The sequence below is a fragment of the Pimephales promelas genome, chromosome 1, assembly GCF_988280905.1.
Source record: "Pimephales promelas chromosome 1, fPimPro1.hap1.1, whole genome shotgun sequence".
In the NCBI taxonomy this organism is placed as follows: domain Eukaryota; kingdom Metazoa; phylum Chordata; class Actinopteri; order Cypriniformes; family Leuciscidae; genus Pimephales; species Pimephales promelas.
Window position 1 is genome coordinate 49795092 of NC_142769.1, and position 25303 is coordinate 49820394.

At 36.2% G+C, this 25303-nt stretch overlaps 4 protein-coding genes across 9 annotated transcripts in view; 2 read left to right on the forward strand and 2 right to left on the reverse strand.

Annotated features, from left to right (window-relative positions):
- The window catches only part of clcn3 (Cl-/H+ antiporter 3), a 50315-nt gene extending 43163 nt beyond the window's left edge, over nt 1–7152 (reverse strand). For 3 of the 5 annotated variants that reach the window (XM_039658628.2, XM_039658632.2, XM_089131149.1), the window contains exon 1: nt 6994–7152. The gene's annotated coding sequence lies outside the window, so the exon portion shown is untranslated. Of the gene's footprint in view, nt 1–1684; nt 1783–6993 lie in introns of those variants that run through there. The other 2 variants (XM_039658631.2, XM_039658629.2) reach the window with 2 other exon arrangements.
- Nucleotides 7153–8099: 947 nt separating this feature from the next.
- nit1 (nitrilase 1) lies at nt 8100–17933 on the reverse strand. 2 transcript variants are annotated; one of them, XM_089131214.1, is made up of 6 exons: nt 17805–17933; nt 13544–13774; nt 13357–13460; nt 11434–11570; nt 10108–10233; nt 8100–8574 (listed from the first exon to the last, which is right to left on the reverse strand). In XM_089131214.1, exons 1-6 carry the CDS (start codon nt 17837–17839, stop codon nt 8314–8316), a joined length of 894 nt encoding a protein of 297 aa, XP_088987340.1. In that variant the 5' UTR covers nt 17840–17933; the 3' UTR covers nt 8100–8313. The 2 variants fall into 2 exon arrangements, with proteins under 2 accessions (XP_088987340.1, XP_039514970.2); XM_039659036.2 differs by lacking the exon at nt 17805–17933 and adding an exon at nt 14775–15057.
- On the forward strand, nt 15746–18836 carry pfdn2 (prefoldin subunit 2). Its single transcript, XM_039659037.2, has 4 exons — nt 15746–15889; nt 16320–16408; nt 17856–17979; nt 18207–18836. Exons 1-4 carry the CDS (start codon nt 15818–15820, stop codon nt 18390–18392), a joined length of 471 nt encoding a protein of 156 aa, XP_039514971.2. The 5' UTR covers nt 15746–15817; the 3' UTR covers nt 18393–18836.
- Nucleotides 18837–20074: 1238 nt separating this feature from the next.
- Nucleotides 20075–23896, forward strand: b4gat1 (beta-1,4-glucuronyltransferase 1). Its single transcript, XM_039659034.2, has 2 exons — nt 20075–22016; nt 22625–23896. The coding sequence occupies exons 1-2, from the start codon at nt 20913–20915 to the stop codon at nt 22814–22816; spliced, it is 1296 nt and encodes a 431-aa protein (XP_039514968.1). The 5' UTR covers nt 20075–20912; the 3' UTR covers nt 22817–23896.
- The last annotated feature ends 1407 nt before the right edge of the window (nt 23897–25303 follow it).

Below are 25303 nucleotides of genomic sequence, written 5' to 3' on the forward strand. Positions count from 1 at the left end.
AAAAAGTATTCTCGTCGCTTAATAAACTTATAATTGAGCCGCTGTAGGCACATGGAAAATTTAAACCTTTTCTTTAATGACTTTATGGGCCGTCAAGAGCCAGTCCCTTAGGCAGTCTATGGAGGACTGATCTAGCTCTCAGATTCAATCAAAAATATCTTTATTTGTGTTGCGAAGATGAACGAAGGTCTTACGGGGTTGGAACAGCATGGGGGTGAGTAATTACTGACTTAATTTTCATTTTTGGGTGAACTAACCCTTTAATATACACAGACATTGTTGCATGTGGGCCAGATCCGCATCCCACAAGTGCCAGATGTGGGCCGGATCTGGGCCGAAACAATGTTGCTATGTGGGCACAACTGCTCAGACTCCATTTATCAGCACAACACCCTGAGAACACACACATACACACACACACACACACACTCACACACAGTCAGGTGACGTGATTCAGCAAACTGAGCTCCTCAACGACAGACTGAAGACACGTCCCTCACCACACACACACTTCACAGATCAGGCGTGGAGGACGGTATAATGCAGGGATAAGGGGTCAGTTTAATCAAGCGAACACACATACACACACACACACACGGAAATAACGCCGGTGTAATGGACGGATTAATAGATATATTCATAAAAGCGTTTAACTCATGTTTTAAAATGTACTTGACTTTTCAACTCACTGTCACTCTCTCTCTCACTTTTCTCTCTCTTTCCCCATGTGTGTGTGTCTGAGACGAATCACGAGTCCTCGTGTGCAGAGTCACAAGCCTCGGCTGGACTGGAATCATTAATAATAACATCGATGGAAATAATTAACCAGCTTTACAATGGCAGCGTCCGGAGCACGCTTTCATATTCTACGTACAATCCAAAGTGACATGACCACAGGAAACGTATTATTCTTACTTTAATTTCTTTTTTCACATAAATAATAAATTAAATGTTATTATTAATTACTTTATTATTAAGAAATACCATTATTATTAAATATTGTTTGTGTATTCATTGTATTTATATTTATATATACAGGTTTGAATAATAATAGTAAAATTATTGAATGCCATTAGGTTTCGTTATTATTATTATTAATAATAATAAATAGATATTGTGAATAAATGAATGTGATGCAGGTTTAATTATTATTAGTTGTTGTTATAAAAATAAACAAACAAACAAATAGATACCAGTTTCATTATTATTATTATTATTATTAACAATAATCATAGATATTATGAATAATTGAATGCCATGCAGGTTTATTAATATTATTATAATGAATATATAAATGCAGACTTTCCTATTATTATTAATAATAAACAAACAAACAAGCAAACAAACATCCTATCCGCTGTGTCGCCTCCTGTTGGACAGAGCGCAGAATATTCACACAGAGTGTGAAAACAACACGGTAAATGACAGCAGCAAGTGTTCAGACACTGTGTGTGTGTGTGTGTGTGTGTGTGTGTGTGTGTCATTCAGAGTACAAGTACACTAGACTTTACTGTATTAAACCCTGAGTCAGAGCTAAGCTCAGTCCTTCACTCACAGTACAAAGTACAAAACTCACCCTCTGAAAAATCACACAATCACACAATGATATGTGATATTAGATGTAGTGATCCACTAATAAGTCGTCAAGTAAGGGACAAACAGACAGAGGAAGATGGTGACTTACAGTAAATCCAGAGAGACTGTCATCACAGCAGCCGTCCGCTTCATTACGAGAGAGAGAGAGAGAGTGAGCCACGGCTGCTTCTCCACTATACCGAACGCATCAGTGTTTCTCTGTGTCACCTCACGCTTGCCTGTTGTTGTTCAACCTCTCTCTCTCTCTCTCTCTCTCTCACTATTTCAAATGAGTGTTATTGGCATGACGTGTCATTGCAAATACATGAGCATTGAACAAAATAATGATTAGGTTATGCATAAACAAAATTTTTAAAACCAATTAATAAGTAAATAAACACAATACATTTTCATGAACAGTCTCCTCGTTCTGTGTTTGTTTATTCTCTATATTTACAGCACATGTATTGTTTCTAAACATGTTGTTGATCAAATCTAATGTTTTCCCTGCAATCACATTTTTCCGTAGTTTAATAGGAAGAGTCCTTCATGCCAGATCGAATCACAATCCTTCTCAAAGTCAACAGAAAACGGAGGGAGTGCTCTTTCCTGTTACTCTTAGAGAGAGAGTTCCAAATGTTTCAAAAGTTCTAAAAGTTCCAAATGCTCCAAAAGTTCTTACTGTTCCGAAAGTTCCAAAAGTTCTTACTGTTCTAAATGTTCCAAATGTTCTTACTGTTCCAAAAGTTCTTACTGTTCCAAAAGTTCTTACTGTTCCGAAAGTTCCAAAAGTTCTTACTGTTCTAAATGTTCCAAATGTTCTTACTGTTCCAAAAGTTCTTACTGTTCCAAAAGTTTCAAAAGTTCTTACTGTTCCAAAAGTTCTTACTGTTCCAAAAGTTCCAAAAGTTCTTACTGTTCCAAAAGTTCCAAAAGTTCTTACTGTTTCAAAAGTTCTTACTGTTCCGAAAGTTCCAAAAGTTCTTACTGTTCTAAATGTTCCAAATGTTCTTACTGTTCCAAAAGTTCTTACTGTTCCAAAAGTTCCAAAAGTTCTTACTGTTCCAAAAGTTCCAAAAGTTCTTAACTGTTCTAAATGTTCTTACTGTTCTAAATGTTTCAAAAGTTCTTAATGTTCCAAAAGTTATTACTGTTCTAAAAGTTCCAAATGCTCCAAAAGCTCTTACTGTTCCAAAAGTTCTTACTGTTCTAAATGTTCTTACTGTTCTAAACGTTCCAAAAGTTCTTAATGTTCCAAAAGTTATTACTGTTCTAAAAGTTCCAAATGCTCCAAAAGATCTTACTGTTCCAAAATTTCTTATACTATTCTAAATGTTCTTACTGTTCTAAACGTTACAGAAGTTATTACTGTTCTAAAAGTTCCAAATGCTCCAAAAGTTCTTACTGTTCTAAAAGTTCTAGGCGTTACTGGTATTCACTAACTCCTCCATTGCTTGAAATAATTGTTGTGTGTGTTCTTCCTTGTTTGTACACTCTAAGAGCTTCATGTTATTGATGACAGACTTCTTGATTGTCAGGATCTGTGTTTTTGTACTTTTCAACTCACTGTCACTCTCTCTCTCACTTTTCTCTCTCTTTCTCCAATGTGTGTGTGTCTGAGACGAATCACGAGTCCTCGTGTGCAGAGTCACAAGCCTCGGCTGGACTGGAATCATTAATAATAACATCGATGGAAATAATTAACCAGCTTTACAATGGCAGCGTCCGGAGCACGCTTTCATATTCTACGTACAATCCAAAGTGACATGACCACAGGAAACGTATTATTCTTACTTTAATTTCTTTTTTCACATAAATAATAAATTAAATGTTATTATTAATTACTTTATTATTAAGAAATACCATTATTATTAAATATTGTTTGTGTATTCATTGTATTTATATTTATATATACAGGTTTGAATAATAATAGTAAAATTATAAATAATAATAATAATAAGTATTATTAATGTTGCTAAATAATAATATTAATTAATAAATAAAAATACATGTCATATTATTGTTGTTGTAAAATACCATTATTTGTCTGTAATATTAATTTTTTTTGTGTGTGTGTATATATATATATATATAATTTGTTAATAAAAATAAATATTTGATTAATACAAGTTTAAATAATAATAGCTAAAAATTATTAATGTTGCTAAATAATAAAAAATAAATATAAATATTTGTTTTGTCAAAAAATAATAATTTAACATAAAGGTTTGAATAATAATAAACATTATAATTGTAATAAATAAATAAATAAATGGTGTTATATAAATATATTGTTTACTTCATGCCTTTCGTTTCCTCTGAATGAAGAGCATGTTTCCAAGAGATCCAAGAGTTAATCACAGAGCCAATGAAAACTCATTCAACATGAGGAGGGACAAATATGACATATTTACAGACAAATATTAAGTGCACCGGTGTATTATTATGAAAAAGAAAAAAGTAGGGATGCACGATATATCGATATCAGCTGATATATGTTCATATTTAATGTCATCATTATCGGCCCGATAAGAAAAATTGGCCGATGCATTAAAGCCGATAAATACTGGATTATTTCCTGGAATGAATGTTGAGACTTTTGTTATTATTTTTTGTAATCAGGCTCTCAAAAAGTAGATAAAAATTTGGATTCAGATTTATCGGTCAATATATCAGTTATCGGCTTTCTTCTTTAAATAAAACAAATTCATATCGGTTAGGGTTGGGCAATGATTAATCGCGATTAATTGCATCCAAAATAAAAGTTTGTGTTTACATAATATATGTGTGTGTAGTGTGTATAATTAATTTGTATATATAAATACCCACACATGCATGTATATATTAAAGAAATATGTGCATGTATATATTATATATATATTTATTCACAATTAATATTATATATAAATATAAATATTTGATATATTATTAACACATTTTTCTTAAATATATACATGCATGTGTGGGTATTTATATATACAAATTAATTATACACACTACACACACATATATTATGTAAACACAAACTTTTATTTTGGATGCAATTAATCATTGCCCATCCCTAATATCGGTGCATCCCTGGGAAAAAATCATGTGCTGATAGCTGAATATCATAAGTTATTGTCATTACTCGAATGGTACTCAAAGTATTATGTAAAAACCGCAGTTGTTGTTGTTTTTAGTAATATGAATTAAAAAAAAAAGAATATAAAACAAACTTATACCAACATACTCCTGAATCATGGACAAATTCCAGACAACGCATCACACAATTTAGTAAAACATCAAAACTAAATAAAATATCTGTTAATTTCGCAAGTGTGTTAAAACGTTATTACTTTATAATACAGATATTTTTTGTTATATTATATTATATATTAAGTAAATTATAAAATGTTCTAACTATAGCACTTTACTGTATATGTATTTATTTATTTACACAATTATTGACTTATTCAATTTTCTTTTTATTTATCAATTAACTTAATCCTATTTATTATATTGCAACCAAATTTGTGTTTATTTTCAAATACAATATTTAGATTGTTGTTGTTTTTTTTCCATATTATTTTTTTAGAAAATAAAAGTTTGGTTTTAGATAGGCAGTGTGTCGGGCAGCCCTGATGGGTCTTGATTTAGATCCTGCCACATGGATGACTGACACCAGCAAAGCCCAGCCATCAGGTTACCATAGCAACGACTGAGTGATGTCAGCAAGAGAAGTGTGTGAACAGAGAGTGAATAAAGCACGGTGTTAGATGAGACCTTAAATCACATCAAGAAGAACATGTCCAGCAAGTAGGGCTACACAAAACTGAGATCAATCTACACCAGACGGTTGTTTATGAGTTACACACACCATTAAGCGAGTGTTTCCGGTGCAGTCTGGCTGTTTCTCACGCTCCCTGCGGATTAAATGATTATGTCCTGAATAAAATGTAACTAAATACATCAAACAAACACTCTTACACAACTTTCATCATCATCATCTCTCTCTCTCTCTCTGTGTTGTCATGGAAGGATCGCCTAGGTGACTGTTGCCTGGAGATGAATCAGCGCTTTCAGATCCATTTGACTCAACATGCAAGACTAGTAAAGATGACATACAGCAGAAACACATCCTGTAATACTGCGTCGTACACACTCTCAGAAAATAAAGTACGTATAAAATAAAAAATAAAGTGCAATTTCGATTTGATATCATGCTATTCTGACTTTATATCACTCACAATTCCAAGTTGATCTCTCAATTTTATAACTCACATTTCTCAAAAATTGTGAATTTTCACTGGTATCTAAAAATTTCGAGTGTAATAACTTAATCTTTTCCTAGTTTATATCTCAATTCTGACTTTATATCACGCAATTCCAAGATCACATCTCCATTATGACTTTATAACTCACAATTACAAGTATACCACGCAGTTCTGTCTTTACAACTTGCAATTTCACTGTAAAAAATATTTTCAAGATTTGTTATCACAACATATTTTCTTTTGTCAAATCAACTTTATAATAGTTTATTTAGTTGAGATAACTTATTAATTTGAGTTTCTGATGGTTAAATTAATCTACTTCATTGTATTAACTCACTTTTTCCAGTTCAATCAACTTAAAATTTTAAGGCAACCAGGTTACTTACTTTTTTAAGTTAAACCAACAATATTTTTTTTACAGTGTGTGAGGTTATATCAAATAGTCAGAATTGCGAGATAAAAAGTCGCAATTACCTTTTTTATTTTGTTATTCAGTGGCGGACAGAAGCTTCCACATTTTTGGAAAGACATGCAGAATTTCCTTCTTTTTTTCTGAGTGAACTTCTCCTCTAACAAACTCATGAATGCATGTGATGTTGGCAGTGTACAAAGCCAAAACAACGTGTTTCTATGTTTTTGAGAAACATCTCATCTCTGCGACTCTACACTGAAGGCAACAGGGCCTCAACATCATCAGTGACGAGCATGTTAATGATCAGAGTCTCAGCAAACAGGGTCACTAGAACACAAGCACAGTTTGAACAGAAACTAACACATGTTCCTGAGAAGCACGTACAGCCTGAATGTGTGTGTGCAGCTCATCTTATGAGCACAGAGATGTACGTGATCATCATCAATCAACAAAAGCTCAAGTAAACCCCACAGCATTCAATAAAGTAACGTTAGCGGACTGACAGAAAATCTCACGCGCATCTCACACTTCTATTCAAGGACCGGACGCAAATAACACTGCGAGTTCAGTTCACACAATCATTGAAATACACATGCATGGCATGGGTATATTCGTAAAACAGCACACATGAACCGGTTTGCATGGAAATACAGATCAGCTGCTTGTGAATGGAGCGTCTGAAGTGAGATATGATGCTGTGATGAGTGACAGTCTCGCGCTGCTGTTTTCGCACAGATGTGACGCTCTTACCTCCGCAATGCCTCGAAACGACCTCTGAACACACGAATCATCCCACCAGCCCAAGCAAAACACGCAACGACATGTTTGCTCTCAGGAACTGGCTGTCATCCTGCTCTGGTGAGGCTTGTTTTGGCCCATTCCTGTGTCACTGACGTGTTCACAATCACTTCCGGTTTCCCCTCCGCGGCCTCAATCATCAATAGTATGATTTTACATGCAACTTACTAGATTCATAGTGTAAAAAATAAATAAATAATACTAATAATCTAACTCAAAATATCTTAAAATTCCTCTAAATATTAATTAAATAATCAAATATATTCTAAAAATAAAATGGCAATAGAAAGTAAACGGGTTTTTAATAAAAAAAAGTATTGTTTAGAAATTCATCAAAAATAAGAACAAAATAGTAGTATAATATAACTTTTGATCGTGATATTACAATAGGCTATATTAACTGCTAATTTATTATAAAATAACATAAAACGAATGAAAACAACAGATCAATAAACAAGGGAAGCTGATAAAGTAAAAAAAATAATAATACAGATATATAATAATAATTACTTTAAAAATTAATCTAATGATGGTGCATGCAACCTGCTAGATTCATAATATAGAAAAATTATGAAGTATGAAAAATATATGAAGTAAATTACAATAGTGCAAAATTAAAGGAAGTAATTAAGTTATAATAAAATCAAATTAACGGCAGTGAAAAGCAAACGAGCAAGTAGTAAGAATAATTGGTCAAGTAAAATAAAAAAATATAACGCAAAGTACTATATCGTAAAATATGACAAATTAATTTAATATAAAATATAATTACATAATCAAAATGAAACAAAGGTGCAAAAAGAGGGTAGTTAAGAATACTACATTGAAATAAAGATACATGCATATATAAAAACAACCCATTTATAATAAAATTATACAAATATTATAGTATAATAATAATAGTATTAACAAGCAAAGAGCAAAGTTTCAACATCAGGATTTCAATTTCAATTAATATGACCATATAAACCTACATGCTTAGGAGCCCAAACAGGCTTGTTTTAAAGTAAAGCTGTGATTCGTCAAAGACAAACAACAAAAAAAAAAAAGGCATGATGGTACATATAACTTTCTCTTTATTAATAAATTGCTCTCATCTCTTAAAGAGAAAGACATTTGGCCTAATTCTAGCCCATGTGTCATGATCAGTCTTTCACTAACGACTGAAGCGCCACAGTAGTCAAATCATTAATCCAACCTGGGTCCAATTTATTAATAAGTCATGAATCATCATCACTATGCATGAGTGTGTATTATTCATAAGCGGGTGTTTCAGTCCAAGCTGCAGTAAAAGTCCTTCTCTCTGCGGTGCTGCTGCACTGGCATGTCCCTCCTGACGTCCCGTAGCGTCTGCAGGTCGATCTGCACCAGCGCGACGCCCACATCTGTCCCCCCGCAGTCCCCGATCACCACCCCCCACGGGTCCACCGCGAGAGCGTGTCCGTAAGACGCCCGCCGCGAGTGATGCGACCCGACCTGAGCCGCCGCCAGCACGAAACACTGCGTCTCGATCGCCCTCGCCCGCAGGAGCACCTGACGGGACACAACAACTTCACCATGAGAATACACGCAGATTCAAGCTTGCAATTCAATTCTGATCTTAATTATATATTAGGGCTGTCAAACGATTAATCGCATCCAAAATAAAAGTTTGTGTTTACATAATATATGTGGGTGCACTGTGCACTGTAAAAAAATATTGTTGGTTTAACTTAAAAAAAAAGTAACCTGGTTGCCTTAAAAATTTAAGTTGATTGAACTGGAAAAAGTGAGTTAATACAATGAAGGAGATTGATTTAATCATCAGAAACTCAAAATAATAAGTTCAACTAAATAAATTATTTAAGTTGATTTGACAAAAGAAAAAATGTTGTGATAACAAATCTTGAATTTTTTTTACAGTGTAATTATATTATAATTATTATAATTATATAATTAATATAATTAATTCTATAATTATATATAAATAATCTTATATAAATAATTATTATAAATATAATTATATTATAATTATACATGTATAATTATATATATATATATATACACACTGTAAAAAAATATTTTCAAGATTTGTTATCACAACATATTTTCTTTCGTCAAATCAAATTTATATTAATTTATTTAGTTGAGATAACTTATTATTTTGAGTTTCTGATGATTAAATCAATCTCCTTCATTGTATTAACTCATTTTTTCCAGTTCAATCAACTTAAAATTTTAAGGCAACCAGGTTACTTACTTTTTTAAGTTAAACCAACAATATTTTTTACAGTTTAGTAATCATAACATTTTTTCTTTTGTCAGATCAACTTAAATAATTTATTTAGTTCAAATCACATATAATTTTGAGTTTCTGATGATTAAATTAATCTCCTTCATTGTATTAACTCACTTTTTCCAGTTCAATCAACTTAAAATTTTAAGGCAACCAGGTTACTTACTTTTTTAAGTTAAACCAACAATATTTTTTTACAGTGATATATAAATACACACACATGCTTGTATATATTTAAGAAAAAAATATTATTTATATTAAAAATATTTATATATAATATAAAGTATATATAATACAGTATATACATGAAAATATTTCTTAAATATATACAAGCCTGTGTCACACACAGCACCTTTAAGAAACAACATCAAAATGAGATGCAATTCAATTGGAGAAATCAATATTTTCAACCCAGTCCTAATTAAAGCGCTCCTGTATGCCTTATTCACGGCAGCGCCATCTTTGATTTTTAATGAGAATGAAAGCCAGGCTGTGAGGGATAGACTTGCATCTCTTCAATGGGCTGTACTGTTATTTAATGTGTTTTCGGATTGTTCTGCTCATGAAACGCTGGAAAAAAACATCTTTCCAAGAAATGTCAGTTGACAAAAAACTCCCGACAATGTAAGCTGTGGAAAATTGTAAGTAATCTAGGAGCTTTATTCAGCTTTTTACAGCGGATGCCATTGGAAACACGGTAAGTCTATCCCTCACAGCCTCACTTTCATACCTGTTATGGCGCTGCTCTGAATAAGGTCTGTAGTGTGTGAATGACGGATCTGGTGAAGCACCTCCCAGTGCGCGGCTCCCGTGGCCACCGTGAAGGCTGATGGGAACGTCAGGATCTCGGCTCCGTGTCTCTGCAGCGCTGACGACAGCTCAGGGAAACGCAGGTCATAGCAGACGCCCAGACCGACCTGCCGAACATCAGCACAACGCCCACCTTTACATACACAACTTTGGTTTAAACTGGACTGAATTCATTCCGATGGATGAATCCGAACATGGGGTTTACATGAACGCTAAACACGTGATCGGGTTGATGTTTATAGGTCACAAGCTTCAAATTGGATTTTTGAGATTTGAGTTTCCTGTTGTTTGCACATTACAACCATTCTCCTACATTGGTTCTCTATTATAATATTTATCCATTTTTGGTCCTAATTTGGAGTAAATATGCATAACTGTAGTGTCATATGTGCTACTTATATTTATAACGCTGTAAAAATCCCCCAAAACAGTGAAAGGAGAATTATAGGAATGATTTATACGTCACTTTATTCAAAGGGAAGAACAGCTCGTTCCACGCGTCATTTCGCTGTTACAACGTCATCGCACATGCGCAGTGCTTTCTGTTTCAAGCCGATCAAGTGTTTGCATGTTCTCTCGATCGGATTAGAAAATGATTAAACATCCCTTTCAATCCGATGGAAATTTCATTGGGATCGGGCTCAATCGGATCGAATAAGCTTTTCAGTCCGATTGAGCCGTCAATCCGATTGCTAACGGATAGGGGTGTAACAATAGATCGTGTCACAATATATCGCAATGCAAAAATGCAATATGTATTGTGGATAGTTCGACCTAAAATGAAAATGACTGTGTGAGAACACATTAAAGTTTTTAGAGTTTCAGTGTCATTACTACATTAAACTACTATATATAATGTTAATTATAATGTATAATAATGCAATATGGGAATATTTGTGGGTCCTGATAATGCCAAATGTCTGATGTTACCAGTAAAAACACATTATTTGTAAATATATCTAGTCAGTGACAGAGCGCAAGCATGTTCGTCTATAATAATTCTGTATTTCCAGCTTCTGAATCATGAATATTTTTATTCGGGTTTCACTATTGTCCTGTGCATTGGGTTATCAGCATCAAGCCTGTTTATTTACACCCACAATGTAATACCATATTAAGCATTTTAATCGATAGTAAATATTTTGTTAACCTTTTTCCCATATGTCTTGGAGTGTCGCAATAATATCGTATCAAGAGTTCAGTATTGTGATATGTATCGAATCGTGACATGAGGGTATCGTTACACCCCTACTTGCGCATTATTTGTTTGTGTGTGAAAGTATGAGCATGAGAATCAAGCCTGTTACCTTCCCGATGGGCGTCTGGACCGGCGGGAGCAGTCGCGGTCCCGCCACTGTGAAAGCGCTCTCTTTAAGAGACACACCTTTACTGGTCAACTCCACATCGAACAAATGAGCTTTCCTGTAGACCGACACGACCTCACCTGAGCGCAGAAACACAAACACACACACACACACACACACAGATCTTATTATACAGGCTTCTACATAGAGTGTCATTTCATCTGCAACTATATAATACTTATACTGGTGACAAATCCTTTGTATGTTCTGCATACTTGGCCAATTCAAATTCATACCACTTAAAGGGATAGTTCACCCAAAAATGAAAATTAGCCAATGATTTACTTGCCCTCAAGTCATTCTAGGTGTATATGACTTTCTTCTTTCAGATGAATACAGTCTGAGTTATATTAAAAATGTCCTGGCTCTTCCAAGCTTTTTAATGGCAGTGAATGGCTGGAGAAAATTTGAAGCCCAAAAAAGTGGATCTATCCATGATAAAAGTGCATCTATCCATGATAAAAGTGTATCCATTCATGATAAAAGTGCATCCATTCATGATAAAAGTGCATCTATCCATGATAAAAGTGCATCGATTCATGATAAAAGTGCATCGATTCATGATAAAAGTGCATCTATCCATGATAAAAGTGCATCCATTCATGATAAAAGTGCATCTATCCATGATAAAAGTGCATCGATTCATGATAAAAGTGCATCCATTCATGATAAAAGTGCATCCATCCATGATAAAAGTGCATCTATCCATGACAAAAGTGCATCTATTCATGATAAAAGTGCATCCATTCATGATAAAAGTGCATCCATTCATGATAAGTACATCTATTCATGATAAAAGTGCATCCATCCATGATAAAAGTGCATCTATTCATGATAAAAGTGTATCCATTTATGATAAAAGTGCATCCATTCATGATAAAAGTGCATCTATCCATGATAAAAGTGCATCTATCCATGATAAAAGTGCATCCATTCATGATAAAAGTGTATCCATTTATGATAAAAGTGCATCCATTCATGATAAAAGTGCATCCATTCATGATAAAAGTGCATCTATCCATGATAAAAGTGCATCTATTCATGATAAAAGTGCATCTATTCATTATAAAAGTGTATCCATTCATGATAAAAGTGCATCCATTCATGATAAAAGTGCATCTATCCATGATAAAAGTGCATCTATCCATGATAAAAGTGCATCCATTCATGATAAAAGTGCATCCATTCATTATAAAAGTGCATCTATTCATGATAAAAGTGCATCCATTCATGATAAAAGTGCATCTGTCCATGATAAAAATGCATCCATTCATGATAAAAATGCATCCATTCATGATAAAAGTGCATCTATCCATGATAAAAGTGCATCAATTCATGATAAAAGTGCATCCATTCATGATAAAAGTGCATCCATTCATGATAAAAGTGCATCTATCCATGATAAAAGTGCATCTATTCATGATAAAAGTGCATTCATTCATGATAAAAGTGCATCTATCCATGATAAAAATGCATCCATTCATGATAAAAATGCATCCATTCATGATAAAAGTGCATCTATCCATGATAAAAATGCATCCATTCATGATAAAAATGCATCCATTCATGATAAAAGTGCATCTATCCATGATAAAAATGCATCCATTCATGATAAAAATGCATCCATTCATGATAAAAGTGCATCTATCCATGATAAAAGTGCATCCATTCATGATAAAAGTGCATCTATTCATGATAAAAGTGCATCTATTCATGATAAAAGTGCATCTATCCATGATAAAAGTGCATCTATTCATGATAAAAGTGTATCCATTTATGATAAAAGTGCATCTATCCATGATAAAAGTGCATCCATTCATGATAAAAGTGCATCTATCCATGATATGCATTGTGTGAACTAAGTACCTTTCCCGTTGATGATAACGTGGCTGTTATAAATGCGGTGGTCTGTTTTCCAGTCATGTCCTCTCTCATGAAATCCACCCAGAGACAGCCACAAGTCCAACTTCCTTAACCACAGACAAGCACCTCATCAACAACGACTTCTAGATCATATGTGTTAGTCACTTACACAGTAGTGGGCCTAACTAACCTGGCCAGGTGTGTGTAGCGGGTTATGATGTCACCGTCCAGACTCTCCGAGAGCGCCAGCGTCTCCTCGCGGCTCGAGCCGATGTAGTCGAAGCCCTCCGGCAGGAACACCATGCTAGCCCCGCCCTCTTTGGCCTGCTCGACCAATCGTGTGCAAGCACTGAAGTTGGCCTCTTTGTCAGGGGTGGCGGTCATCTGACAAACTGCGGCCACAGGAAGTGATGATGACATCCTGACAAAACAATCAATTCATAATCAATCATCCTGATAGCACATTCAATTAAATAATAATAATATTTTTTAAAAGTTACACTTTTTGTGTTCGTTCTGTTTTGGCAGCAGAGAAAGGATCACAAATGTGAGAGAGGTTCAACTAAAAAGTGGAAATTCTGTCATAAATTATACATGTCATTCCAAACCCGTAAGACTTTCATTCATCCTCAGAACACAAATGACGATCTTTTGATGAAATCTGATACAGCCACATAAATGTCACTTTGACGCTTCAAAAAGTTCATAAAGATATTGTAAAACTAATCCATAAGAATTGAGCGGTTTAGTTCAAATTTTATGAAGAGACTCGAATACTTAATAAGATTGATTGTTTGAACTGATTATAAACATTGACTGAAGCTCACACGTGGTGCGTAACACGAGAATGAATCTCATTGGTTCTTCCAGAAGCTCAAACGTGGTGCGTAACACAAGAATGAATCTTATTAATGTTTGAGTTGATGAATGTTTATATGTGAATAAAAGCCTTAAGTCAATCTGTTAATCATAGCGAGGGTGTCTCCAGAAAGATTTGACTAAATTGCTCAATTCATATGGATTAGTTTTACAATCGCTTTATGAACTTTTTGAAGCGTCAAAATAGTAGTTGCATATCTTTCAATAGAGGAACAGAAATCTCGAACGAAATTAATTAACTAAAGTCTCACGGGTTTGCAACGACATGATGGTGAACAAATAATGAATTTTAGATTTTCGGTAAACTATCCTTTACTAAATACATTACACTAACCATAACTACTCAGCAAAGTCGTAAGATTAGATATTACGGTCTATTTATTTTGCGATTAAACAAATATAAGTAAAAACATGTATGAATACACAACATCTCGTTTATTAGAACATCATGCACATTTAATGAACAATAAAGAGAATGTGGATTAAAATGCAAGACCTTGAGAAGTGTTATATGACACAAAACAGCATGCAGAAACACACACCTGATCTGTCCTCGCACAGTCCACAGAGCAGCCGCTAGAGAAGCTGGAGACAGGCGCATCGGCAGCGTGTGAGAGTCGCTGGGTTCAGTTTGCACTTCGAGCCCGTTTCACTGCCAAGACAATGACTAACTGTACAGCTGACATATTAACACCGCATGACCTAACTGGCTCTTATCACAGAGTAATTAAACAACAACCCTGTCATTTGCGATGTATTATAGTTTATGTCTGCACTGCGTGTTTACAAAAACAGTAGTACTCGATTAGAAGGACAGAAGTCTCGTGTGGACGTCACTGTCAGGATGTTGCTTCTGATTGGACGGTTACGTCTAAATAATAATGTTCATATTTCAATTACTTAACGTGTAGATATCAATATCACGATCATGGTCTATTTATCAGTATCATTATTCAGGTGTAAACTATTAAAAAATAATTACATTTCTCAGCGCGAAGCAGGATGGCCAATCAGATCGTTGCAATATGAAATCTATTCATTATTATTTATCTATTTATTTCAAAACAAGATTTACAATATATACATAAAAAAATACAAATTTAAAAGATCATATTTGTTTTCGTATAAACGTCCTGAAGATTTGGTTGCGGTCCAAAATTAGCGTCTCTTTTGAAAGAACGACATTATACTCTTCACAATAAACTGCTATAAGAAACGAGTAAAAATATCGGTTTGTTTGTTTTTAAACACCTTTAATTTTATAGACCATTTCACAAGATGTAAACAACACTGGTCCAGAAGCACTTCCTGTTTCAGTTTGTAACTGTTTTCTTTATTTCACATGTAAAGAAAACATCTTAAAGATGTTTGTTGAACTTTTTGATTCAGTTTTAAATGTTCTGTTGGTTGTATTTTATCCCAGCTTTTATGTGGTGTTAAAAAACTGAAACAGGAAGTGCTTCTGGACCAGTGTTGTTTACATCTTGTGAAATGGTCTATATTCGTTGCAATTACAGACAGGACTGTTCTCGGGCAGCCGCTCATGTGACGGTTAGGGGTCCTGACTCGTGCGGTGCAGTTCATCATGGCGGCGAACAGTAGCAACAGCACGAGCGGTAAAAGCGCTGGAAAGCAGCCCACTCCTTCTGCCGAGCAGGTAACGGCGAACTGGGTTTATCACACTAACCCATGAACATGTAATCCTCGCTGCGAGCGAGTAACGCGGCGGAACAAAACCAGAAAACTCCTGTAAACAACAAAGCTGAAATCGCCCAACGCCCCTGATTGTAATGTCGCGTGTATTTGTGATGTGCTGCTGTGTAATATAGTGGTCGGGACGGACTGAGACGCAATGCAAATATCAGATGAGCTGCACGAGAGACTGTAAATTGATGAACCATCAAATCTGTGTTGTGTCTCCACCCATCAGAAACTAGTAATGCCCTCCTGTCTCTTTAAGGAAGTGTGTCTCTATTCCTGTCGTGGGACAGGAGAAACTACTGGAGTGACCCCTAGGCACACTGCTTAACAATGTCCTAGCTTGTGAATATTATGCATTATTGATATCTGTGTGTTGTGTGACTCAGGTGGTGGCGACCTTCCAGAGGATGAGGCAGGAGCAGCGCAGTATGGCCTCCAAAGCCGCAGAGTTTGAGATGGAGATCAATGAACACAGGTGTGTGTGTGTGTGTGTGTGTGTGTGTGTGTGTGTGTGTGTGTGTGTGAGACTTGATGTGAAACCTTCCCTTCTTCATGCACTTTAAACTGTTGTACGAATATCTGACATGTATACCTTGTTTTTTCTGTTTCTTTTTATTCTCTCTTGTATTATTAATCCATTCCAGTGAAAAAAGTGATGCTCATTTGATCGATAAGGCTAATAATAAGCAATAATTAATAAGCAAAGGCTTCAGCTATTATGTATAACTTAATTTGTTGTTAAGAAAAATTGTCTGTGAGGACCGAAATAAATCTTACCAATTAATTAAATAACGTCCGATACGATATATCGTGCATCCCCACATTTTTAGAAATGATGCGCATCTTGGCATTACCATCCATAGTATTTTTTTTTATGTGATACCCCAAAATGCACATACTAATACTTAGCTTATGATTTTCCACAAATGTTAAAGGAGTAGTTCACCTTTGAAAAAACTTTTGCTGATAATTTACTCACCCCCATGTCATCCAAGATGTCCATGTCTTTCTTTCCTCAGTCAAAAAGAAATTAAGGTTTTTGATGAAAACATTCCAGGATTTTTCTCCATATAATGGACTTCAATGGGAACCAAACGGTCCGAGGTCCAAATGAGAGTTTCAGTGCAAACTGTTAAAATGTTTTTAAACGACACCAGACGATGAATAAGGGTCTTATCATGCGAAACGATCGGTTATTTCAAAACTTATTCCAAAAATGTAACTTTTGACAAATGCTAGCCTTGCTCTATTCTGTGAGGCGCGATTTGTAACGTCACGTAATACGTAATTACATTCAAAACGTCACGGGCGACGTAGCCGGAAGTACAGAGTCAGTGTTTACAAGTTGAACGCATAGGTTGAACGTGCAAACTAACTCAAACGCAGTTTACAAAAAAAGGAATTAAAAGGAAAAACGACGATGTCGGACGATTTTGATTCTGAACTTCCGGCTACGTCGCCCGTGACCTTTTGAACGTAATTACGTATTACGTGACGTTACAAATCGCGCCTCACAGAATAGAGCAAGGCTAGCATTTGTCCTTAGAAAAGTTACATTTATGGAATAAGTTTTGAAATAACCGATCGTTTCGCATGATAAGACCCTTATTCATCGTCTGATATCATTTAAAGACATTTGAAGCTGCATCTGAAACTGTTATTAATTGTCTTTTGGACCTTGGACCGTTTGGTCCCCATTGAAGTCCATTATATGGAGAAAAATTCTGGAATGTTTATCAAAAACCTTAATTTCTTTTCGCCTGAAGAAAGAAAGACATGGACATCTTGGATGACATGGGGGTGAGTAAATTATCAGCAAAAGTTTTTTCAAAAGTCAACTAATCCTTTAAAGCACTAATTGCACATCTGACCCGCTGTGTGAGACGCTTGCTGTTCTCACGCTCATCTCTTCCTCTTCACAGCCTCGTCATTGACACACTAAAGGAAGTAGATCCCTCACGGAAGTGCTTTCGTCTCGTCGGCGGCGTGCTCGTGGAGCGGACCGTCAAAGAAGTTCTGCCAGCGTTGGAAAACAATAAAGAACAGGTATTAATCCACACTGATACGCTTTAGTTTGTATGTAATTTGTAAGGCTACTTAGCAGTAATAAAAATAAATAAATTGTACGATAACTTTATCATTTATTTTCCTTTTTAATCACCTTTTAATGCTAAAGGTGAATTTAGCATTTTAGAAAACGTATCCGGATCGTAGCCACAAATGTTTGCTTGTCGTACACGATGCATCCTCACAGTTTCTGTCGGTCCGATCAGATCTCGAAGATCGTGGAGACGCTGAACACACAGATGCAGGCTAAAGGGCGCGAGCTGACGGAATACCGCGAGCGCTACAATATCCGGTTAGTGGGAGAGGACGAGAGGCAGGGCAAAGCGGACGCCAGTCAAGCCAAAGACAGCGACGGCGGCTCTAAAGGCGGCGCGGGAGTGCTCGTCTCGTAGTGCATCGCCGCTTGGAAAACCGTGGCGCTTCAATATTGGCGGAGAGACTGAGTTGGCATGTCTCCATTTAGTCTTACACACGAAAGAGAGTGAAAGTCACATTGTACATTCATTATATTAGAACCATAAAACACACATTTCATTCAACAAGTCATTTCTTTCTCCCGTTATTTGCTTTCAAGTTCCATTTATGGCAAATAAATATTCAACATCATTGATGTGTGGTGACGCATAAATCCAGCATCCTCAGAACGGTTAGACTTTCACTGCTCTGGGACTGCAGTCATAACTAGTGTTTGCAGAGAGAGATGAGTGTGACGGTGGACCGCAGAGCCACTCCAGCGTTTATCATGTCACGACTGTACGTTTGTGGACGAAGCCTTATGTTTTTTGTTGTTTTTGTGGTTGTTTTGGTTATTGAATTAAAAATACCGTTGAGCAAGATCTTTTCACAGTGTTGTGTGTTCTGTTTGGCACTAAATTCACACACTTGTTGGTGCAAAATACATAAAAATGGTGTGTGTGTGTGTTGCTGTTATTTAATTGTGTGAAATAAAATTATAGAATTATAATTTTTTTAATTTTCAAGTACGATTGCATTACAATGTTTATAGCGTTAAAAATAATAGTTTAAAACTATTCAAATTGACAGTCAAAACGAAACATAAGTTTGAGTTCACTTAAACGCTAAGAAAATCTATAAAATGTTTGTTTATGCAAATAATGCGCCCCATACTGTAAATAAATTATTTCTTAGGAGGAACTTTAAGATGGGTGAAAAACTACTGACACTAGATACTATTTGGGCTGTGAAATTTTGCTAACGTCACCACATATTTAGACATTTTAAATGTAAAGAATGTGTATTGTGATGTGCAAAATACATTTAACTGTATTTTTGTATCATGCACACATTTAAAAGAATTGAGTTTATGTATATTTGAACTAACCATTGCTAAAACTTGTCTCACGAAATGACTGGGGGAAAAAATGGTCATTGGGTTTTTTTCAATAAAAATGTAATCAAGTAACAGTTTCATGTAATATTTTAAAATAAAGAAATATAACCATATTTATATACCATGGTATGAGCATGAAACAAGAGGCGGGTTTATGTTGCAGTTTAGCCAATTGCTGTGAACATGTAGATAACATGACTTAAAATTTAACCAATCAGCGTCCTCAAATCTTATCCGAATTTATTTAAGTTTCTGTATGGTCACATCATGTCTGGGGAGTATTTTATAATGGATATTCGCCTGTTTTCATAGTCGTTTGAGAAGGTAAGCCTTTATCTAAAACACTTGGAATGGAGGAACTGATGACGTCGACCCGCCTTTAGTTTCGACACATTCAGAATGATGTTATTTTCCAGTTGTGTTTAATAATTCTGAACGGATCAGTACAGTATCTATTTGCAGTCTGTTTAGGGCTGGTATAATCATATAATGGTCTGATGTCTTCTCCATGTGGTCATGCTTGGTATTGCAGCTAATTTTGCAAAATATTACTGCTGTTACAAATAGATGCAGCCTCAATGAGCAAGAGACTTCATTCAAAAACATTTTAAAAATAGTAATGTTTCCTAGCTTTTTTACCGGTACTGTATATATATTCACAATTGTAATATTTGCACATATTTGCTGTTGCACTGTATACAATTAAAAAAGTATAATTCAATTTACCTTGAAGAAAGCTTGCAGAATTGATCACCCTCGAACTTAATCCTGAACCTTTTTTAACCTGTGTAGAATAGTGGGATCATGATGTTTGCTAAAACTGTTAGATCTTCTGCCTAGCACATCAGCTGCCACTGGTACTATCATAAACAAAAAACAGTAAGTACGGTCTGTTCGTGTCGCTTAGCGCTTGCGCAGTGTAAGACTGAAAGGTTTCCGGAATCGAATATTTATCAAAATAAAAATAAAGTTATCGACGAGGATGGGATTCGAACCCACGCGTGCAGAGCACAATGGATTAGCAGTCCATCGCCTTAACCACTCGGCCACCTCGTCGCTTGCGACCATATTATTTACCGTCACTATTTTGATTGTCGCTATTAGTATTAAACGCGAACGTTTTTGATATCCAATGAGTATTTACTGATATTTCGTCTGATTGCTAATAACAGGGAGTGTTTATAAAATGGAAACTATCCGACAGACGTATTCCAAAACACATTTAAGAGACGCGCTCGTTCTAGGGTGTTTACGGTAAGCGTAACGGTAAACACGCATGCGCAGTGCGTGCTCTTCCCGAACGCTTTTCTCTTCTGCTCGTCCACAGGCGTCTAACGGGCGTCTTTTCGCACGCATCTAAACATGCAAGTCAATTCCCGCTCAATCTGACCTGCACGACATCTCGCTGCAATGCAATGCAAGTCAATGCAATGTCTGCTGCATGCATGTGGGCTGCATAGCTTGAGCTAGTGTTGCCCTGGCTAACCCTAGCTGATCTGTAGCCATAGACACCATTTGAGAATATTTCATTAATATTCACTAAAAGGTACCAGTAATTGTAATGCATTTCTCTAAAAAATGCTCAGTGTTTAAGGTGGTGCTCAGTGCGCTTCTCATTGTTGCACTGTTGCAGCTTTTATACCTGTCTTTCCTTTCAAAACTGCATGGCAAACAGCAGCGCTACAAGTATTCAGAGCTGTTCGGGTCCAAAAAAACTGCAAACCAAGATGAGAAGAACCCCAGACGGGAACATCTCAGATACTCTTTATCCACAGGCGGCATCTTCGATGGCAGCGGACAGTATCGTGTGTATAAGAACTTGATTAAAAGTGACTTCTCCACCAATCAGAAGCCAGGAGCAGATCCCAGATCGCACCATCTGGCGTTGGCCACGCATACGACGATCAACAACCTTCACCATTTGAGCTCTTTGCTTGAGCGCTGGCAGAATCCTCTTTCTATAGCGATATTCGCCCACGGACAAGATGTCAAGTTCGCGACGGCCTTCGCCTACGCCCTCAGCTTGTTTTGCCCTCGAGTTCAAGCGTTGGTGGACTTCCACCTGGTCTGCCTTTCAGGAGAAACGGCCAGTTTTCCAGAGCAGGATCGAGAGCACTTCGCCGGTCTCGAGGAGAAGGGCTGTTCCGGTGTCTTCGCGAATCTCGAATCCCACCGAGACAAGTACAAAAACTACGCCATTGGAAACAACGTCTCGTACCCGAACAACCTTCTCCGAAACGTGGCCCGCAGCGGCACAGACTCGGCCTACATCCTGGTCATCGACGTCGACATGATTCCCAGTGCCAATTTGCACCACCAGTTCGTGACCATGCTAATGAAACGTGAACCCGCCGCGGACGAGGTCCTTGTTCTTCCAGCGTTCGAGATCAGGCACACGCGTAAAATGCCCGGGTCGAAGCCAGAGCTGGTGCAACTCTACCAGGTCGGAGAGGTGAGGCCGTTCTACGATGAGCTGTGCCCTCGCTGTCAGGCTCCCACAAACTACTCCCAGTGGGTCAACCGGGCCAGCCGAAGCTCTGGGCCGCTGGAGGTGGCGTACACCTTAAACTGGGCCGATCCCTGGGAGCCGTTCTACATCGGCGCTCGATCGGTTCCTCTCTACGACGAGAGCTTCCGGCAGTACGGCTTCAACCGGATCAGTCAGGTGAGTGGGTTTGTACATACAATCATTTGGCTAGATGCTGTCATGCAAAATAAAGCATTCCAACCCGATCTCACGACCAAATCGTACGAATTCGACGAATGATTAAAAAGTGGCTAATTCGTAACAATTCATACGACCTCACTCGTAAGAATTAGTACGATTTTGCTAAATCGTACATATTTTACGAATTGGCCAATTCGTATGAATTTGTACGAATGACCTACCCTTTACCCCGCCCCTAAACCTACCCATCATGTGGGTTTAGACAAATCGTACGAATTCGACGAATGATTAAAAAGTGGCTAATTCGTAACAATTCATACGACCTCACTCGTACGAATTAGTAAGATTTTGCTAAATCGTTCATATTTTACGAATTCGTATGAATTTGTACGAATGACCTACCCCCCCTAAACCTACCCATCATGTGGGTTTAGACAAATCGTACGAGTGAGGTCGTACGAATTAGACACTTTTTAATCATTCGTCGAATTCGTACGATTTGGTCGTGAGATAGCGTAGGGCATTCAAACAAACGTGAACATCACGGATGTAGTCAGAATCTTGTTTCCCGGCTCACACCGACGGTCTCTCTCTCTTCTCTCCAGGCCTGCGAGCTTCACGTCGCTGGCTACCGGTTCTCCGTCGTGAGCAACGCGTTTGTGGTGCACAAGGGCTTCAAAGTCCAGGGAGAGTTTCACAGCAGGAAGGACGAGGAGAACCGCAAGAACCGGGTCCTCTTCCGCAGCTTCAAGGAGAGCCTGAAGGACAAGTATCCCAACTCTCCTCGCCACTGCTGAGGAAACCTGTCAATCAATCCTCAAACACACACACACCTTCCAGACGCTCAGAGGAAAACACTGACACCAAGGACCTGTTTGAATTTACTCCCATTTCAAAACAACAAACTCTACAGTACAAGAGAATGCACATCATTTTATTTATAATGCTTTTAAAGAGAAAAACTAAATAAAAATGTTTTTTTTTTTTTTAAATGTGTGACGCCTTTGGATTGTGAGCTAAAGCTATTTATTGATTTCGTTTGTCTTGTTCTCTGTAGTTTAATGTATTATTTAACCTGAGAAATGTTTATGTAAGTAAATAAGAGGTTATGAACGTTGGTCGCACTAATAATAGAGATGTTGTGACTGTACGGGTGCATGTGTTCGAGTTTCTGACGAGACGGATTAGTTTAAAGCTATTAACATAATAGGGTTGATAGGCCACCTTTATGCTAATGACGGCTCCAAAGACGCTCTAAGAACCTGATGATAATACAGCGTCTGAAAATCATATTAGTGGTTTAATTATATCTGACTTGTGGATTAAGGGTAGATGACAAAGAAGCAACATTAGATTAATGCAGGAATTTACAGGTTTTAGTGACTGAATAATGGACGAGCAATACTGTGTGTGTGTGTGTGTCACTGATATTTACATGAACTGTAAGAGATTTGAAGTGTTTAACACTGAACGGGGCTTATTGGAAGCTAAATTGAAAAAATATCCCTTTATTTTTGTTTAATTTTGTTTTTTTTTTGCCTGTATTTTTTCAAATGATATCGAGTGTATTTTTACATCAGTTTACAATAGAATTATTATTTATCCAGTTATTGTCATAGTAGCTCATTTTGGTTATTTAACTCTTGTTTTGCCCTGATAGTGTCATGTCGTATTGACAGCATGAATGTTGTGACGTTTGAACACTGGAAACCTTATTGTGATACTGAAGAGAAAATGACTGTTTTATAAAATTCTGAACATGTAATTCTTTGAACATTGTTTTTGTTATCGCTGAATGACAAATGAGTTCTCCTGTTATTATTATTGATACTGACTTGTTCGTTTTGTATCTTGTTACATAAATCTACAACATTTGTGTTGGTGGTGATCTTTAAGATGATCAGGACTATCAAGGTCAAAGTTTATTTATATAGCACCTTTTTTACAGCATGAATGTTGACCAAAAATACACACATAGTAAAACAGAACATGTCAAAAATTCAAACCAAAATCCTAAAAAATTAAAACAGAAAATGTATAATAACTTATTGACTCTTGTTCGACCTTAACCCAGACTATGTGTTTTGTATGATTAATTCTTTCTAAGTTAAGTTAAATATTCAAATATCCTGTTTTTTAAACATAAAAAAGTTTTTGATGGTGATGTGAACACTAAAGGAATGTTTCATTTTGCAAACATTATGGAAACTTTTTTCAATGTTCTCTGAACATTCTGAATCAATTACTGACATTTAAAAATGCAACATGCAAGTCCAACTAAAATGTTTTAGGATTGTTCCATGAACTAATGTTTTTTTTTTTTTTACTAATGTTTTGAGAAAAAATACTTTGAACAAATTTCTATTAACATTCCTGGATGAACATTTGTTCATAACTTTAAGAGAACCTTGCCAGAACGTTCCCTGTTAGCCGACACATTAATCTTAATTCCAGATGTAAACAGGGCTTTATGATTAACAGTTTGGCAGTAATGTTGATGTAATATCTGGGTGCCAGTGATGTAGATCATGGCCACAAAAAAGGCTAAATAAATACATTAATGCATTAAAATCCCATTTAATGTCATGGTTCTGCTCTGTCTGTGCTGCTACACTTTGACCCTTTTGTATATATGAATGTATTAGAAGCCCATACCTTTCCATTCACAGCGTGTCATTGGAGCAGTGAACCAGAAGGGGGCGCGAGTGTGAGGCGGAAAACAAGCGTCACTCCAGCTGTGCTTCCGGTGTAACGGCATCCTAAAACCTACAGATACCTGTGGGATGATCTCAGGAAAAAATGTAGACTTGCAACACATTCTTTAATGTTCTGATAGGATTGTTGAGGAGAGATTTGCTGTAATTTTAATAAATGATTATGTTAAAAAAAAATCAGATGAAAATGTTTGACTTGAGCCAAACAAAGTAATGTTTAGCTGTTCTTCACCGATTAGACTGTCTATCTCTGCATTTTTTGAGATAGTTGAAATTATCCCATACTAAATCATAATTATTACACACTAGGTTGTAATTATCACATACTAAATCATAATTTCGACTCAATTATGGATAAAAAATTATGAGATAGTCAAAATGATCCCATACTAAATCATAATTATGACTGGGTTGTCATTATCACATAGGCTGCAAAATCATTGACATACCAAGTCGTAATTTTGACTTATGATTATGGATCTAAATTCTGAGTCTAAATTTGGGCAAACTAACTATTTGAACAAACAAGTATTAATTATCATTAATTGTCATAATTATGTGAAACGGCGT

Bases quoted from the DNA above. Each gene is read 5' to 3' on its own strand.
- nit1 (XM_039659036.2), bottom strand. From the start codon at position 14,833: ATGCGCCTGTCTCCAGCTTCTCTAGCGGCTGCTCTGTGGACTGTGCGA. The intron at 13,461-13,543 runs GTTAGTTAGGCC...TCTGTGGTTAAG, and splicing joins CGCTACACACACCTGGCCAG to GAAGTTGGACTTGTGGCTGT. The intron at 10,234-11,433 runs GTAACAGGCTTG...GATGTTCGGCAG, and splicing joins TCCAGACGCCCATCGGGAAG to GTCGGTCTGGGCGTCTGCTA.
- pfdn2 (XM_039659037.2), top strand. From the start codon at position 15,818: ATGGCGGCGAACAGTAGCAACAGCACGAGCGGTAAAAGCGCTGGAAAG. The intron at 15,890-16,319 runs GTAACGGCGAAC...TGTGTGACTCAG, and splicing joins CCACTCCTTCTGCCGAGCAG to GTGGTGGCGACCTTCCAGAG. The intron at 17,980-18,206 runs GTATTAATCCAC...CGGTCCGATCAG, and splicing joins TGGAAAACAATAAAGAACAG to ATCTCGAAGATCGTGGAGAC.
- b4gat1 (XM_039659034.2), top strand. From the start codon at position 20,913: ATGCATTTCTCTAAAAAATGCTCAGTGTTTAAGGTGGTGCTCAGTGCG. The intron at 22,017-22,624 runs GTGAGTGGGTTT...TCTTCTCTCCAG, and splicing joins GCTTCAACCGGATCAGTCAG to GCCTGCGAGCTTCACGTCGC.